This window comes from Labrus bergylta, chromosome 1 (genome assembly GCF_963930695.1).
Source record: "Labrus bergylta chromosome 1, fLabBer1.1, whole genome shotgun sequence".
In the NCBI taxonomy this organism is placed as follows: Eukaryota; Metazoa; Chordata; class Actinopteri; order Labriformes; family Labridae; genus Labrus; species Labrus bergylta.
Window position 1 is genome coordinate 3410605 of NC_089195.1, and position 19511 is coordinate 3430115.

Below are 19511 nucleotides of genomic sequence, written 5' to 3' on the forward strand. Positions count from 1 at the left end.
TCATGATTAATGCTGAAATATTGACACACGAGTTAGGCACAAAGGACATAAGCCCCTGTATTGGTTAAAAAATAAATAAAATAGAAGCCATATCCTAAATATAAATAAATGCTAACAAACACAGCACCTTTGGATTCACAAAGAAGTGATCTCCAGCTCTGGTGCGGATATTGATTCATTGATTCAGTTATAAATATGTCTTGAAGAAACCCCACGGCGCTGCTGTTGAATTATAATAAGACACTGATGTGGTCAATAGATACAGGAAATGAGGAGAGAGAGGGAAGGGAGGACCCAACATCCTGTGTGTGTGTGTGTGTGTGTGTGTGTGTGTGTGTGTGTGTGTGTGTGTGTGTGTGTGTGTGTGTGTGTGTGTGTGTGTGTGTGTGTGTGTGTGTGTGTGTGTGTGTGTGTGTGTGTGTGTGTGTGTGTGTGTGTGTGTGTGTGTGTGTGTGTGTGTGTGTGTGTGTGTGTGTGTGTGTGTGTGTGTGTGTGTGTGTGTGTGTGTGTGTGTGTCTCTGAAGAAAGGTGGATTGATTAGACGCTATCTATAGCTCTGTTTCTGTGACGGTGCTCTTATTGCCCCACTGTTCAACATTAAAAATATAACCCTGTAACCCAAATCCTCCTCCCTTACTTTGTCTTATTTGCTTTTGCCATTCTTAAACCATTTCATTAGTACTGTCTCCAACCATCCCCGAAACAAAAAGTATTTGACCTGGCTTACAGAGAGTTGAAGTTGGCTGACTGGTGGCTGAGGTGATGCTGGAGCACAAGATTAATTGATTAGTTACAGGCTAATCTCTATTTACACTTTCTAGAAATGTAGACTCTGTGTACACAGGGGTCTGGATTTTCAGCATGTGAAGTGTTCTTGTTTCTGTTTGAAGTACATTTGTAGTCCGAGCTGTATTGATCATGACATTGACATATCAGCAGACTTTGGTGTGTGCAGGAAAGAATGTCCTTGCCGAGAGCAAAACGCAGGTGGAAACGTCATCAGCCCTAATGAAATATCACCTCCCATCTCTCGTATAAACTGACATCTGCATAAAAGTGATGCTAGCAATCAATTACAGATCAAACATTTCCCTTAGAGCCACAAATCTGCTAGATACTGTGTAACAAAAACAAATCAGGCTTTAGATTCCCTGACTACCTCAAATGCATCAAAAGTGATCCATCCAACCTCCATTCAACAAATCATTTAAAACGTTTTTTCTTCTCCTCTCGAGGACAAAACTTGACGTTTTACAAATCTGCATCATGATGGTGTTATCTCCTGCAAATGTGATTCCTGTTAATCACGAGTAAATCACAACAATATGAGTTTATTTTTCAGACTCATACAGCTGAAGTGATCCAGAGTGAAACCGCTGTATGACTTGTATTCAGGTGTTGAACTCAGGTTCAGCAGATATACAGGCGTTATGCTTGGTAATAATTGGTAGAGTCAGTCGTCTCTCACCCGGAAGGTTTGGTGTTCGATCTCCAGCTCCTGCAGCAAAATGCCCTATCTGTCCTTGTTCAAGAAGCTTAAACCCTGCTGCTTTTTTGGCAGCATATGAGTGTGTATGAATGGGATAAGTAACTTCTAATGGTCACTTTACATAGCAGCCATCAGTGTCTGAATGGGTAGGTGTGAACTATGATGTAAACATGCTTCGAGTAGTCAGAAGACTAGAAAAGCACTTTAAAAACTGAAGTCCTTTTACCATACAGTAAAAGGTGTCCACATTGCACATGTAAAAGCTGCATGGAAAGGAAGTATTACCTGGAATTTTTTTTTTAAACGCTAACCATTAGCTTCACCGGAATTGCAGTTTCCACTACACAAACCTAGAAAATGTAATTGACTGCCTGTGAGAGGAAATGAAGTGTTTTTCTTCTTGTCTTTGTTTAAGAGGCTTTAAGCATGACTCTGAATGTCCCACAGCTCTAATGACTGTAATATGTCTGTGTGGGTTTGTTTTGGCTCCTGATCAATATCAATAAGTCATTACTCTACCTGGTGATGCTATTTCTGCCATGATGTGTCAGAACAGGAATCTAGCGTCACAATACAAATGATATCTGAGCCACAAATACTCACAAATAAAACCTATTAGTCAATATGTTTTTGCAGCTTTTATTATGAAGTTTTAGCTAGTCACCAGACTTATATGAAATCATTATTACTCATAACACTTTTTGTAAGGGGTGGGGGGGGGGGCAGGCAAGCATGAGCCCTTTAGAACTTCTATTTGACTTTTGGTGCAGTCACAATGCACACAGAGTTGGAGACAGGAGCAGTCCCTATGTGCTCTCTCTGGACTAATGGTTTGTGTCACTCTTTCCCGCTTCAATCTCTCCTCAATCACCAACTTGTGTGACTCTCCCTGCAGGGTGCTGGAAATGAGGGCAGCCGTTGATTAGAGCGGAGCGGAGCAGAACAGAGTGCTGTAATGGGCAGCTGGCTGCTCGGGTTAAGAATAGCTGCTTCAATGCATCTGAGGGACCACAGGTCAATGTGACTTACAGATCTGTTACAGATAAATGTTTGTTGTGACGCTTTCCTCGTGTGTTGCTAAAGGACTCTTAGAACAGAAAATATTGTCAATAGAAGCAATTGACCTCGTTAATTGAGGCTTCTGTTGCTCAGTTGGTAGAGTCGTTGCCTTTCAAATGGAAGCTCAGGGGGTTCGATCCCCAGCTGAGCAACATGTCCAATGTGTCCTTAGGCAAGACACTTAACCCTGCATTGCTTCAGCTGCTTCGGTGGCGGTGTATGAGATGATACGTGTTATACTTACTCTCTGATGTTCGTCGCTTTGGATAAAAACGTCTGCTAAGTGAATTGTAGAATTGTAATATAGTTCAAAAGATTCACTCTACAGACTCTTAACCACTGAAGCCAATCAGCATTAAATAATTCTGCTATCATCCTGAAGTCAAATCAGAAGTGGTGGATCAGAACTGCTTCAGAGAATATTTGTAAATTTGAAAGTTGTTCAAAAAGAGGATATACTTTATTAATCCTACAAGGGGATATTCGGGAAATTCGGCGCCTTGCTCAAGTGGCACCTCTCCAGCTACCAGACCAATTTCTGGACTGGATCACATCGGGACTTTAACCGGTGACCCTCCGGTTCCCAACCGAAGTCCTTAGAGTCTGAGTTACTGTTTGCTCGCTTGCTTGCGTATATTTGTATAAATTGACATGGCCTGCCCAGCTGCCCTGCATTTAATCTTAAAAAAAAAAAAAAAATCAGAATCAAGATGTAGTGTACCTTTCCAAGTGAGGCCATCTGCCCCTATCAAATAATGCTCCCAGTACAGAACCTCTTCAAAACACCACTGCTCACTGCATTCGTGTTGTGAGAAAACAGGAAGTGTGTTTTGATTCTCTATAGCAGTTGTTCTCAGGGATAGATATCTTGAGCACCATTGCAAGCCTTTCAGTGAAATCAGAGAAAAAAAACAGCATAAGTTTATTTATTTATTTATTTATTTTTTACAATGTTTAATTTAAAATGTTCTTAAAAAGTAACCTGAGCAGGTGTACAAGTCTGAACTGTCAATGCTGCACTTAGCCCAATGTGTAAAAGGGAAATTCTAAATGTTCCTAATAAAGAAAAAAAAGCGTTGCATCAGGTCCCTTTACTGTACTGAAAATGTACCGAACCGAAGCTTCAAAACTGAGAACCGAAATGTTTGTACCGTTCCACCCCTAGTGGGTACAGTAAAACTGCTACTCAACAGAGACAGATAGGCAGGTGCTCACAGCTGGATGGAATGAAGATACCTGCTGTCTATTAAAGAAATCCAAGCAGACGCCCCTCTGCCCTCGCTCAGTGTTGTTGTATGTTTGAGGCTTGACTGGTTCTCTATAATTTCATCATCTCGTTCTGTTCTACTGCACTGTTTGATGACAGCTGACTGAAACATGAGAGCTGCCAGCTGTTCATCTTTGTGTACTGATCTCCCGGTGTATTCACTTTAACTGTAGTGCAATCTTTCTTTGGCAGATTTTCTGAAATTCTGTGAAAATTTAGCAACATTCTCATCCCCACAGCTATTGTTGTATTTTTAATCTAACATGTTCTAGCCAAAACAAAAGAAAATGAGTTGTGCTTCAAAAGACACATTGGCTGCTCTGCGAGTGTTATTCTAAATGGTTTTTCTCTAAAATTCTCAGGTTTCGGTTTTCATCAGCATCTGCCTCCACAAATCACTGTGTTACACACACAGAGGGACACAAACAACACAAAGACTTCTGAGAGCAGCTCAGAACTCAGCTTTTAATTGGATTGGTGCTTTAGAGGTCTCTGTGCTTACTCTATGATATACGCACACACACACACACACACACATACACACGCACTGAATACACACAACCAAACTAACACATATCACATGTTCACAGAGGTTTTGATCTAATACAGCACATCAAAGGTTCCTGAAACCATTACTGAATGGGTACACATGCTTATTATGAACAATTACATAAGGTGTCCTTTATCTCTAAGAGCAGAATGTGTTCCCTGATCATACATGAACATTTCATCTTTTCTCCTCCTCAGATGAAGGGAACTCAAAAACAATATAAGCATTAGTGAACAAAGCTTCCCCCCCCCCTACGATGACATATCAGACATATGTATAATCTCTTTTTCATGCTTACTCTTGCAAAATAGCTTGCATATGTCTGCTCAATGGAACCTACAGATAGTACTACTACAGTATTTAGCTATGATCCTACAGCGCCTCTTTGTCTAGAGGGACTTTATGCTTGAAAATATGAAGCTTCTTAACCGCATCTGTAATTCCTCGGCCACTGTTTGCTACTTTTAGCAGCTTTTTAAGGCTCTTGATATCTTTTGCAACGCGCCATTCAATTATCTAATTCAGCCACATGACTGAGATTCTGTTATAAATCATTTGTGCAGCGCCTTTTGTTGCCTCAGACTTTATGCCAACTGTAGAGAAGAGCAGACAATGGTCTTTTCAAGTGTGGGTGCTGCAAATGAAAAGCACTTCTAGACGCATTGGGAACACACTTCTTACTTTTATTAGGTTACCTTTATTCCACCTTAGTTATATTTTACATAGCCAACATCAGAATCAGAATTGTTTTTTATTTCCAAGTACATTTACACATGGCATGGTGTATTGGTGTAAAACAACGAGCAAGGCAGTAAAGCAAAATAGGAAAGAAGCAAATTTAAAATACATTGAATAGAATATAAAAATATAAAAACACAACATGTACAAAAGGTGCGCTGCAGTTGTGCAGGTATGTGTATTATATACAGACCAAATAAGGATAACTTCAAGGATCTACATTGAACCTTTGAAACTGTTATTAAACATGATCTTTAACCATAAAGTCTGGTTGATTAGTACAATCCATTGATTGCAAAGTAATAGTGATGCGTTTAGGTTGAGAGTATCCTCTTCTGAATCTGATCTGGAAAGCATCCAAAGCATCTTTGAGTAAAGGAGTATAAGGGAGATGAATCAAGGTATGTTTGGATGAGTACACAAAATGTCAATAGAGGAAGGGGAAGTCTGTGTGAAGGCATCTAAGTAATAAAAGGTTTCAGGATGTGAGGTTTGTTATTGTAAGAGGAGAAGAAGCCTCATTGATTTCCTAGCTCACCTTCCATTCAGATGTTAAAGTCCAAACACTGAGGATGATGTGTTTCAGAAAGTTTCCAAAAGTCAAAACAAAGTGTAAAGTTTTCCTTTTCATCTTCAGCATTTGAAATATTTTCTTGGTAAATGTACAGTCCACTAACACTCGGTTCATTTGGCCCTTCTGCCAGTTACATAAGCCATGTCACTTAGTCAGCTGCAGCAGCAGTGCTCTGACTCCTGCTGCTCTATTCCAGCATCTTCTCAGAACACAAGCACAGAAGAAAGAAAGAAATCAATAGTTTTAGTGTACCATTAGACGTCTGCATTTGGAACACTTTCAGCTTTGCCAAGTTTAATTTGTAGGTAGTAAATGTGTTCCTTTCTTGGTAGGATGCTACAATTTCAGTGATTATTTGACTTAATGGTGGTGGTGTTCTTGAATAAACCTCCTGAACTGAGCAATGCAATCACCCACACCTCTAAAGCTGTAGTTTCAGGACTGAGAAATGGCTGCGTTAGTAACAGAGTCCCGACAGGAGGTGTGTGCTGGCAGAAGGAGGGAGACGTGTCATCTCTCCCTCTGCTACGTGCGACCTGCTGTGAACTTACTCAGACTCGACACGCTGGCCCCAGCAGGACTGCTGTCACTGGAGAAAAGACTGTCGCTGTGCGGGTCTGCTCACCAGAGCGTTCGCTGCTGTTTACCAAAAATGGCTGTTCTTTCTCAGCTAAATTGAATAAGTAGACTTTATGAAGCCCTGCTTGAACATTTTCTTTGTGCTTGCCCCTTTCTTTCATGGCTGGCTTCATACAGTGTGAGGTTTTTAAAGGGGCCGAATCCAAATCACCACTCAAGAAGACGCCTTGTCAACTCGCATTCTGTCAGCTGAATCTCAGCACTTACTCGGTTGCATCAGTTAACACAATCTAATGCAGGAGTCTCAAACTTGTCTTTCTTTGTCTTTCCATCAGGATTTGACTGGGAGCTGAATCCTCTAAGGCGTCTCACAAATGTTTTACCATTTTCCTGTCATTATTTGTTTTTTTCAAAATAAGTTTGCATTCTTTTAAAGGTGAACTGGAAAGTATGTTTGCTATATGCATGCTGTGCACCTGTACCACTGTGCTCTCATGACTTGGTCATCTTTATTTTATACCATCAACATGTTGTCATTAATGAGAAACAGGGGAAAACAATGGAACAAAGACATAAACATCTCTGAGTTTGTTAGTTTTCTACCTTGGTGATTCAGTCAGGTAAAAGCAGCAGGAGCATAGTAAACGTGCTTCATTTTACTCTCTGTGCCTTTGTTTCCCTTCACATGAAAACAAGCCGAGTGTCACACCATGTGTTGATTGGTACTTGAGAGGACAGAGGTTGACTTTACTCATTTCCTCTTGCTGACAACAAGTGGCTGCTGTTGTCACTGTCAGCCATTTAACATGTCCTTTGAGTTTAATTTTTTTTAAATCCTTCAACTTTGAAAGATTACCCTTTTCCACATGAGTCATAATGGGCATGCATTCCATAAAATGTTGACCCCTTGTTTGTCATTCATTGTACGCCATGTATCTATGGAGGAATAGTTCTCCATGGGAGTATAACGTAGTGACGCAGGCTGACACAAGAGCTTTATCATGATTGTAAAAGAAAAATGTTACTTGAATTTCTAACTTGAATCCAGTTATTTGCCGGCACCGCAGATGTCCCCTTTTTGTCGTCCTGATGTTCACGACAGCCACAGTTGCTCCTACTGCATCTTACAGCTAAACAGTCAGTATTTTAATTGCTTAGGGTACTTTGAAAAGGTCGCCTGTTCTCACAAAGTGACATGATGATGAATGGCGCGGAAGCCAGCACAGAACACACCTTTGAAAAGAGTTAGTTTCCTGTGGCCTTGATGGATGTAATGGAGGTGTTTTTGGTGTGTTGAGGTTCTGTGAGGTAAAGAGGAGAAAGGCAGACAGCTGATGTTTGAATCCACCTCTGGTGAGAATCGGGCCCCACAGGAGGCTGCAGCTCCACCTTCAGGTCAAAGTGGTTAATGTAAGGAGATAAAGGCTTCTTGCTCACATAAATACACACTCATGCCTTCTTCTCCCAGGAAGTTGTGATTGTTTTTTTTCTAGTGTATTCTCTTAGGTGAATCTGTCTTAATCTCTCCATTTCCCTGGAATTGAATATGACAATATGACAAGCTTGCATGAATGTAAATCATCAGCTTTGCTTAAGCATCTAAATACAGTTGGGAATCATTTAAAATAACAGCTACAAGCACTTTCCCCACCCGTCTCTCCTTCTCTCTTTTCTCAAAGTGATACACCCCCCCCCCCCCCACCCCGCTTCTCTCTGGTTTCAGACACTATACCTCCATCACTGCAGGTTCCTCGCTAACACGATTATTGCATTTAGATAGCACCTGATATCATCACGATAAGCACTGCGTCTCTCGGCATTCAGACAATCTTATGAGATTATACTCAAATCAAATCAGCGTTCCAGCTCCACTCACATGGAAATTTAAACTCATCCTGATGCAGGAAGCTGAAATGTGAAAACCTTGATAAAGGTCTCCTCAGCTTAGCTTCTAGGATGTGTGAGCGACAACCAACGAGCAAGTGATTATATCATTCCACAATTAAGGACTACAAATCCAATTATTTATAATAAGGATTGAAGCTTCCAGACTCAATTAAATGACAATTATACTGCTGGAAATGGTGAGCAGCCGGATCATAAATCACTGTGTGGTTCTTTTGAAGATTCCATAAAAAGAAAATGGACATATTACAGTATTAAATCTTCAATTGGGCTCAGTCTGCAGGTGCTGCGGGCCCTTCTGACATTTTGAGTAGAGATCTGGGATCTTTGTCAGTGCTGAGGTCTAGGCCTGGGAATTGTGGGTGTCTCACAATTCGATTTTGATTCTTGAGGTCACGATTCGATTCATCTGTGAGACTGGCTGAATTTCTTGCTGGTCCATTTGGCATTCCACTGAGTTAAAGAGCTAGTCTTAGCATTTAGCAGGGAGTGACTGATTAGCCAAAAAAACAAAGATTTTTGGAAGTTATGAATTTATTTAAAATCTCAGAAGATAAGAATCTTAATTTTTTCCCCACCTGTAGTACTGATGTCTGTTCCAGAGTATTTTCTTATTTGAGGTGTTAACAGATCCTCTCTCAAGAACAACTTGAAGACTCTTTGGAACCCCAAATAATCTCAAGCATGTTTTACAGTTAGGATTTAAGGATTTCAGGGTGCGGTCACACTGGCCATCCGTACCGTGCCCAAGCACGCTTCAACCCTAAAGTCTAGTTCGTTTGACAAGTGTGACCGCTCCGTATCGTGCTCAGGCACGGTACACTTCCTTGTCTTTGGCACACTTCGCGCACGAGCACAAGCACGCGGGTACACAACGCTGACAGCCTTCATTATGGAGAAATCCAGAGTTTCATGTCTGTATCTGACTAAAATGAATCAATATAAGACACAAAGTAGCTGTCAGGTTCTCTGTGTTGTTCTCCGATTTGCGGCCGCGGACTCGTCCGTGCGTCTATTTTATTTATTAATTAATTTATTTATGACTGTGTCTGATTAAAATGGCTTAAATTAAGCCTCAAAGTCAGTAAAGTAGCTGTCATGTTATCTGTGTTGTTCTCCGATGTGCGGGCGCGCGTCTATTTTATTTATTAATTAATTTATTTATGACTGTGTCTGATTAAAATGGCTTAAATTAAGCCTCAAAGTCAGTAAAGTAGCTGTCATGCTCTCGGTATTGTTCTCTGATGTGCAGATGCGGACTCGACTGCGTGTCCCTTTTTTTTCTCTCTCTCTCTCTCTCTCTCTCTCTCTCTCTCTCTCTCCCTCGTCCGCCTGTTTGTAAACTGAGCACGCTTCATAATAACATAAAGCGTGCATGTGTTGTATTATGACGTGGACTCAACTGAGCGTCCCCCCCCCCCCCCCCCCCCCTCTCTCTCTCTCTCTCTCTCTCTCTCTCCGTGTGACCGCGGGCCGTGCCGGCCAGCGTGGGAATGGCGCAGCAGGGGGCCAATCGTGCTTGAGTACGGCACAGTACAGATGACCAGTGTGACCGCGCCCTCGGAAGGTGTCCGGATTAGTTTTTCAGCAGGTGTTTCTGGTCCAGCATTGATTAACTTATTTTTCTTTCTTTTACCTTTGATCTCAATACATGCCACAAGGTTTAGTAGAGACATAGAGTGATGATGAATCAAACTGTATTAGTTGTTTGTTTTGCTTTGGTGAACTTTGTGTGGGAGTAAAGAGAAAATGAACAACATAAAAAAGATAGAAAGGAATCCTTCAAGGCTTTTATTTTCACACACTTGTGAAGTTTTTAAATGTTATTGAAGATTTCTTATCAGCAGTTAAAATAAATTAACAAAAAGAAGCAACTCTAAATATTTCATGTATGCAATTTAAATCTGATTTGTAATTCTATAACAAACACACTAGCTCAGATTTATTCAAAGACTTTGACAAAAGTTAATTAAAAAAATCCCTTTTTCATATTTCAAGGTCACAAAAGTGCTTACAGCATCCACTTGCAGTTTCCTGAATATGATATGTCTTGGGGCAGCTGTGGCACAGTGGTAAAGTTGGTCGACTCTCAACTGGAAGGTTGGGAGTTCAATCCCCAATTCCTGCATCCACATGTCCGATGAGTCTTTGGGCAAGACACTTAACCCCAAGTTGCTCCCAATGCTTCTTCGGTTTATGAATGTGTATGAACGGGATTGGCTAATACTAATGTCCACTTTACATAGCAGCCTCTGCCATCAGTATTTGCTTTATAGTCAAAAGAGTAAAGTGCTTTACAAGTCCGTTTACCATTTACCTGTCAAAAGGACTACACTAGGGGAAAAGTTTAAATACATTGAGTTGATGAAACAAAAGTTATATTGTCATATCCGGTGAAATAACCAAAACGAGTTCATGCAACTAGTTTACAAAGCGTAATGATGTGTCTGTTTTTCATTCTTTTGATAATACGTTTTTTCTTGTTCCATACCCATCAATAAAACATTTTTAAAAGAGTCACATCCCTGTCAAGGCAGAGGGAGTCCTGTGATAATGCTAATTTTCTATCTCAGAATAGTTTCCATGCTTTTCACTCTTACCATCACATTTAGATTGGGTGGTTAATTTGATCAACTCCACAGTATCTCTGTAGTCTGGCAGAATGTCTTGTGGTTTATTTTGGTCCGTTTGAGGTATTGAGAAGTTGAGGCAGAAATGTTGCTTCTCCTTTGATTCAAAGCCATTGGACAAGAGGCAGGCTGTTTGATAAAGGCATGTTACTTATATAACAGAAGGGCCTTGGCGAGTGTGATTATGATTCAGACTGGTCTAACCGGGTGCTTTTCTGTTGCATAACTAGTTGACACCTCTGTGTCCCTTCCATCCACACAAACACTTAATCTAATGAACTGAAGGAGCTCAAACAATGCAGTGTCCTCCATCTCTGACTGTAAACTTTCTCAAGGAGCTTTTCCACTCTGCACATCCACACGGGTACAGACACGAGTTTCACGCTGACTTCACTCTTGTAAAATCCCTCAGATTGCCGAAGTATGATCAAAACTTCGCAGCAGGTGGCAGAGAAAACAAGTTTCTAGGAGTAAAAACAAAAGTAGCTGCACCTCAAGCTGAGCGTTCTGTGTTGTTGGGTTTGTTTATGTGTAAAATATCTACTTCTAGTGTTTCTCTGTGAGCCTGCACTCAAAAAACACTGCTGTGGCTGATTTGTTCAACAACACTGAACACGCTGTTGACAGTAGGAAGGGTATAAAATATGTCACTTAACAGTTCTGCAAACCCCAAACAACCTTTATTTGCTTTTTTTTTACCCCAAAATAACACTCTAGGTACTGCTGTAACATTTACCATCTCTGAATCAAGACCACATCCTTTGACATATCTGTCATTGTGGTTTGACATGTAGAGTTTTTTATCCACTGTTTTTGTGAGTGTAAAATGGCTTTTGGAAGAGTTAGCTTAACATCTTTGAAAGAACAATATCTTTCTTTGAGTCAGTCTAATATTGGAATCTTTGCAAACAAAATGTCTCTTATGTGATCTGCCAGCCCCTTAGTCATTTCTTTCCTGATTCAGACTCTTAATGTTGGGATGCCAAAACCAGAATTTTCAAAAGATATCTCCCCCTGTATGGCATTTCTCACATTACAAAAGAAACCTTTTCTCTTAAGTTAGATTTTTTTTTTAAGTTAGGGCTTGGCTTTGTTTCCCTTACATTAAATATCAGATTTTACTCCACAACAGGTTTATTTTTTATTTTAATAGACCTGATATCCTGTTTTCCCAATGCTTTGTGGATTTCCAAAGAAGGTTGGCTGCCTCTATACTGTCCAACTGATTCTGACTCTTCATCTGCTGGAATAACTTCCAGTTGTTGTGCTTCTCCTGGATTGTGTTGGTGAATTGGTTTTCTGGATTTAGTTGCCCTGAACTTTATACAAAATGTACCGGTATGCCCTACAGTGGTTTGCTCAAGGACACGCATACAACACAAAACCACTTTGTGACAACTGCCGAGCCTTTAGGAAACAAGCTCCCCTCCTCTATAGATCAATTTGGAGTGTGGACGTCACGATTACGTCACAGCAGCTGTGCGTCCATTGTGGTGGAAAAAAAACAACAGCAGGGAAAGCAAGCAGAGAGAATTACAGAGAAACTGTAGTTAAAGTAATAAACATTGGTCTAACATACCTTAAACAATTAATTACATAATTAACAAAGAGTTAATACTAAGACGGTAAAACAAGTGTCTGTGTCTGGTAATGCTACGTTTTATGTTTTTGAGGCTGACAAGGCAAAACTTCCGTTCTGACCCTTCGGTGAGTCAGTCAGAACGAGTCCAGAACCCTCTCCATCGGAAAGATTAAGACAACTTGCTTTCTGCTGCTAAACAATGAAATGATTGGAGAATCCAAATAGTCCGTAACTTTCTGTTGTGAATTGACCGCAAAGCTACTGCACGCTAAATATCTGCAACCATTTGGACTCACAAAGCGCATCATCACTGTGCGTAGACCAAAATGGTCTTAAGAGCTAGTGCTTGCAGCCATGTTGACACTCTGAATGAAATATGTACATTTGAAAGAAATATTAAAGCTCAATGTTCAAGTGTTCTGTACCTTCATAAAGCGTGTAAAAGTAAAAACCTATGTTAATTTTAAAATATCGTCCCTTGTCATGTTGCCCAACTCCATTTGGAGCAATGTCTAGTAGAACCGTTTTTTAATGAATCACACATTTTACCCTGTAGTAAAAGTTCTGACATAAAATACCAAATATTAATGTAATAATACAGTGAAATAATAGTTGTGATTGGTTACAATTTTGTAACCACAAAAAGTGGTCCAAAGTAACTGTACGTTGAACGGTCGATTGTATTTCTTCAGGAGTAAATCTGCCACATGTAGTTACCTCTTCGGTCAGTACCGTTTTTGTTTCTCTCCTAGTTTAGTTTTTTTCCTTGAACTTCCTGTTTTTGAACATTGTTATTTTGCCTCTCAGCTGAATGCAAGTCAGACTGACATGTCAAGGTGTTTCCATCACTTTACGGACAATTGATGTCAAGCTGCACCTTTCAACTTGAAAATATATTTAAAAAAATGTTTTCAACATAAAAACCCTATTTATCTTCGGTCTATTTTAAACTTCTACTTAAAGTATGAGCCATGGCCATAACATGCCAAGCATCCGAGTAATTCATTGTCCTCAGAGAAAATGTGATTTTCTGCCTGTTTTGTTGTTGTCAGCCTTAGAAGTTTCAATAAACGGAAGGAAAAAAAAAAAAAAACAGTCTTATTTACCGTAAATCACTGTTGGGTCACCCTGACCCTGTACCCTCAGTTATTCTGCCATGTATGGCCTTGTGACGCACACAACATCAAGCAAAGCAAGATGATCCCGCTTATGGCCATCCCACCTACTGTCTCTTAGATGTGCGTGTTAGTGTGTTCTTATATGCGTCTCTTGTTCCCCTGGTGTATATCATCTTCAGGCAGGATGAGTGGTGATTATGTTAATGTGTTGTGTCATTTCTTTTTCATTAAACTTCATCATTTGTTATTATGATGTCTATGTTAATTGGCATGTGTTGCATAGTTTACACTTCTTTCTTGGTTTCTAGGAAATTACAAAAAGCTGATATTCAGATGCAAATCAATCACACCTTTCTTCTCTCCTTGTTCCTGTTTTTCAGGCGCGTTACAAACAGAGTCTGGACCCCACAGTAGACGAGGTGAAGAAGCTGTGCACGTCACTGAGACGGAACGCCAAAGAGGAGCGCGTCCTCTTCCACTACAACGGCCACGGGGTACCACGGCCCACTGTCAATGGAGAGATCTGGGTCTTTAATAAGGTATTACTCTTAAAAATAAGTGATAACCTCTCAAATGTACGTGCTGTAACATTGGATTCTCTTGGTTATGTTTTGCAAGGTGTCCAAAGTTGTGTTTATGCATCAAAACACAAATATATAATCTGATGAAGGGAATTAACTAAAGCAAATAAAGCTAAGTTAAACATCATACTTGTATAAGATCAATTCAGTAAAACCTTTATGAGCATTATCATTGCAGTAGTCCAGTTCCAGTCCTTTCACATAATAAAAAAAACTGTTGTGATCTGTTGGTTGCATTACTTAAACTTAGGATGTCATATGGACTCTAGAGTTTTGCATCATGACCTAACTATTTAAGTATTTTGGAGCAAGACCTGACCATATTTTTTACTCCAAAGAAAGATTTTTATCCATGACGGTTCCCACAAAATATGATTTTTCCAGAGTTAACCTGAGTTGTTCTTAAACACTGAGCGATATATATATATATATATTTTTTTTTACTTTTATTTTACCAGGTAGTCTCATTGAGATTTTGTAATCTCTTTTTCAAGCGAGACCTGGGTACATCAGTGGCAAATAAAATAATAAAAAAACATTGAAGTAACAGACATCAAAAACACAAAGTAGATGCATGGCCAATACACACAAAAACATCATACAAACACATTAAAAGTCAAGGCAGGTGTCCAATGCAGGACTATTAACATAGACAACTCCCAATTGATTTTAATTTGTGCTCTTTCAGCATTCCTTTAAATTCCACTAGAGTGACCAGATCACTCAGACGCAAGTCAGCCTGTAGTGTGTTCCAAAAAGAGGGGGCGGAGTACCTAAAGGCCATCTTAACTAATTCTGTGCGGACCTTAGGTACAGATAGCAATAACAGGTCAGACGAGCGTAGGCTATAGCTACCGATGTTGTGTGAAATTAGAGTGGATAGATAGGAGGGGAGTAGACCAAGAATGGACTTATAAATAAATGTGAGCCGATGAGAGGGCCAACCAGCCTTGGTGTACAAGGTACAGTGATGTGTCAGAACTTTTCAGCCAGTCATGAACCTCAACGCAATGATACAAAGCATCAAGGGTTTTCAAGGTTGTGGGAGAGGCATGCATGTATACAATGTCACTGTAATCATAAACAGGCATAATTGTAGATTGCACAATGGTTTTCCTACGGGCAGTGGAGAAGCAGGATTTGTTTCTGTATAAGAATTCTATTTTTATTCTAATATTTTTAGACAGTTGTTCCACATGGGTGCGGAAAGAGAGCCTATTGTCCAGCCAAATCCCTAGTATTTATAGGATTCTACCGTCTCAATTTGGGAACCCTGAAGTGTGTGAATACCAATAGGAACATTGTTCACATAGGACCTTTTAAAACACATTTTGTTTTATCAGAATTTAAGACAAGCGTGTGATTAATGGGAGCTATCTGAAAGGCATCAAAAGCTGATTGCAAAGTTTTGATAGCTAATTCACTAGAGGCGCTGTTGGCGTACAGGATTGTGTCGTCTGCATAAAAATGTACATCACAATGTGGGGAACAGAGCACCATGTTATTTATATACAAAGAAAATAAAAGTGGACCTAAAATAGACCCTTGTGGGACACCTCTGCAACAACAGCTTGAGTTCTCCCTGAGAGATTATCATAAAACCAGTTAACAGAGAGCTCATCAACTCCTATTGAGGATAGCTTTTTTATTAAAATGCTGTGGTCGACAGTATCAAAGGCTTTGGATAAATCAATAAAGAAAGCAGCACAATGTTGATGGTTATGAAGATGATTAACAATATTGTTTATTACAAGTGTTGCTGCTGTGATTGTGCTATGCCCTGTTCTGAAACCTGACTGCTCAGTTTATTTCCGATGTAAAGTTGGGTACTTTTATACGGATCACTATGGGGATTAACTCTCCTTTCACGCCCAGGCTCAAGTGGACACTTGAGGAACTGGAGTTTCTGAATCTTACTTGTTGCCTTCAGTTTGAACTCTCTGAGCATGTTGCTTGCTTAACAGCCAAAACATGCAAATGAACTTACCTGCATTCATCAAGACTTAGCAACGTACCAATTGTGCTTTAAATCTTCAGTTTTTCCCCTTATTCCATAAGTAAGCACCCACTCACAATGATGCACCACTCCTGTCTGGGCTTAGCTGTTTCTTCCACATCCCAACTGTACCCTCGGGCCTTATGTCCTTCTCCCCTACTCAACTCTCCTTCCTCTTCCTGCACATTTAACTCCTCGTACTTTCTGTAACATTAAACTGCTATGTCACAGGCAGCTGAAACAGGAGATGAGTGTGCATGTGCAAACAATCCTGGGTAAAGGGTGTGGAGCAACATTTTCCTAAAAGTACAGGATATAATACCTTTCATCATACTGAAGTTATTACATTTGTTAATCATCGTCTCTTTCTGTGTTCCCATCAACCAAATTTTTCTATCTCACAGTCTTAATTTCCTCTTTTTAACTCTTTCTATCTCCCTCTGCTGTGCTGTATCATAAGTCTCAGAAAACAGTTACACACTAACTTTAAAAGTGAGTTATCAGTATTAACATGGTGTTTCTCTCTCTCGCAGAACTACACCCAGTACATCCCGCTGTCCATCTATGACCTGCAGACGTGGATGGGTAGCCCGTCCATCTTTGTCTATGACTGCTCCAACGCGGGAATCATCGTCAAGTCTTTTAAACAGTTTGCCCTGCAGAGAGAGCAGGAGCTGGAGGTGAGGCTGCTGAACAGACAACACACACTCTTGTTGTTTGTGGCATGTCACAACACTGCAGTCTGGAATTAGTAGAGGGACAAATTGGAGGAGATTTACACAGGATCCAGGATATGCAAATTGGACAGGAGTGGTACCTGCTGATGCATTGAGGACTGTAGCCTCTATAATGAGGGTGCATACTCTACCAACTGAGCCAAACTGGTGCTCCCAGTTTTCATTTTTGAAAGATTCAACATTGGGGGTTAGGTTTACAGCAAAACGCTTGTATTCAGTCAGCAGTTGGAGGGAAATCATTTGAATAACTCAATAGTGGTTAAGGTATTACCTCTTTTAAGATTTGAGATAGTTGACATCATCAAAATTTCTACTTCCAAGTATGGACTGAATGCCCAAAAAGCCAGTGTTAGATGGCGACCTCACCAGACTATTCTTCTTATTAAAACCTGATTTGTTCAGGATTAAAAAGGTAAAACATGCATATTTGACAATTAAATATAAAGGTATTTGTATTCGGAAGTCAAATGTAGTCCTAGGGCGCGGTCACACTGGTCATCTGTACCGTGCCGTACTCAAGCACGATTGGCCCCACCCCTGCGCCATTTCGGCACGGCCCGCGGTCACACTACACAGGACTATCGGTGCTTAAGCATGATTACCTCTTGTACATAACGTCATAATACAACACATGCACGCTTTATGTTATTATGAAGCGTGCTCAGTTTACAAACAGGCGGACGAGGGAGAGAGAGAGAGAGAGAGAGAGAGAGAGAGAGAGAGAAAAAAAAGGGACACGCAGTCGAGTCCGCATCTGCACATCAGAGAACAACACCGAGAGCATGACAGCTACTTTACTGACTTTGAGGCTTAATTTAAGCCATTTTTATCAGACACAGTCATAAATAAATTAATTAATAAATAAATAAATAAATAAATAAATAAAATAGACGCGCGCCCGCACATCGGAGAACAACACAGATAACATGACAGCTACTTTGTGTCTTATATTGACTCATTTTAGTCAGATACACACATGAAACTCTGGATGAAGGCTGTCAGCATTTGTGTGCTTGTGCTCGTGCATGAAGTGTACTGTGCCGATGCACACCTCTCCAAAGTGTGCCAAAGCCAAGGAAGTGAACCGTGCCTGAGCACGATACAGAGTGGTCACACTGACCAAACCAATTGGACTTTAGGGTTGTGCTTGGGCACGCGCACCTAAAAAGTAAATACAAATCTTGGAAACTTGGTCTGGAAAAGTTCCTCATGTGTAGGAAGGAATCCTTCAAATCATTCACAGATAAACCCACTCTCATTCACACCCATATATACTGTATTTCTAAAGGGGTTGTCAGTGAGTGTTGAGTCATGACTCTCAGCGTGAGACCTCTCTCTGAAAAACCCTGGATGTTCTCAGTTCTGTGATCTAGTCAATCAAACAGGCAGCATGCTTTAAATCATTGAGTTCTGCTCCATTCATGGGAGTACACAGCCCTCCCCCCCTTCCACACACACACTCATACAGACACCATTTCCAGCTCTTTTACCGCTTCATCTTTTTATTACGTTTTCACTCTCCCGGCTATGGCATGTTATGTGAATCCCTAATGAGATGGTGCTGTCATTCATCTCAATTATTCATTGCAAAGTTTCAGGCAGACTATAGATTAGTCAGAAAGCAGAGGGAGAAAGGTACAGGATGAGCAGTACTGAGCAGAGAGACGGGAGGAAAAAGGGAAGAGCTTCTGTGAATGGGGAAGGCAGCAGCAGATAAACTGCTGAGTTGCTGCAATGTTTGACAGGAACTGTCACAAACGTCTCCGCATCCTCAGCATCTCCTGCTCTTCACTCTTTCATGCAGAGGTCATGGCATTGCTGCAGGGCCAGCATGAGGGTCAATACTTTTCTTTTGCCTCTTGCAAATTGCAATTCTTGAAAAAAAAAAAAATCTGGTTCCAGGGAGAAGAAGTAATTAATTATTTGCCCCATTTTTTTAGTTTGTTCAGTGTAGTCATTAGTCAAAGTAGAACCGCTGCATAATTTTTATTTCCTTACTTTCCTAATATTTTTATGCTTACCATGATCCATAATTAATTTGAAGACATTTATTTTCTCTTTGTCGTAAGTCATAGCACTCGTCTGTTAGTCCCATTCTCATGAAGAACATATCTAAGGGTCACTAGGAGGAAAGGTTATTACATGTTGCATATCAGAGGATAAATAGAAAAGTGCAGACACAGTTCACCTAAAGTGTCTACTGTCTACTTAACTGGGACAGATTTTTTATTGGTGGAGCCGTGTAGACTTTAAAGTAGTGGACAGACACATGTACTCTGTGGTGTTGCGGTACTGTAGGACTCTGAGCATCACAGAGGTAAAACAAGAAACAATAATTAGTCTGTTCACCCCAAAAGATCTCTGTCTGTGGAGGAAATAAATTCTTTGTTTAATTGTTTTCTCTTTGTGCAGATAAATTCTATGTGGTCTTTCCAGGACAACAGATGGTTGATCATTACACTGAAATATTTATAAGAAGACACCTGCTTGATATTTTTTTTTTTGAATTATGAATAAAAATAGGGGCTTTGTGAGCATCAGATGGCAAACCAAATGAAATTTTCTGTTTTCTTTGTATGCATGTCTAGAGTGTTAGTATCACTCCTTTGACTACTTTGTTGACAGCATTTCAGAACACATCACAGAATTTTGTAGTGATTCTAACCCAGTCAAAGAAAGAAGAAAGAACCCGGTCTGTAAAATTGC

General features: G+C 40.2%; 1 protein-coding gene across 4 annotated transcripts in view; it reads left to right on the forward strand.

Annotated features, from left to right (window-relative positions):
- rptor (regulatory associated protein of MTOR, complex 1) overlaps positions 1-19511 on the forward strand; it is a 174649-nt gene that overhangs the window by 45443 nt on the left and 109695 nt on the right. For all 4 annotated transcript variants that reach the window (XM_065962894.1, XM_065962856.1, XM_065962827.1 and 1 more), the window contains exons 5-6: positions 13872-14030; positions 16602-16748. In XM_065962894.1, coding sequence (XP_065818966.1) covers positions 13872-14030; positions 16602-16748 — 306 coding nt within the window. The remainder of the gene's footprint in view (positions 1-13871; positions 14031-16601; positions 16749-19511) is intronic.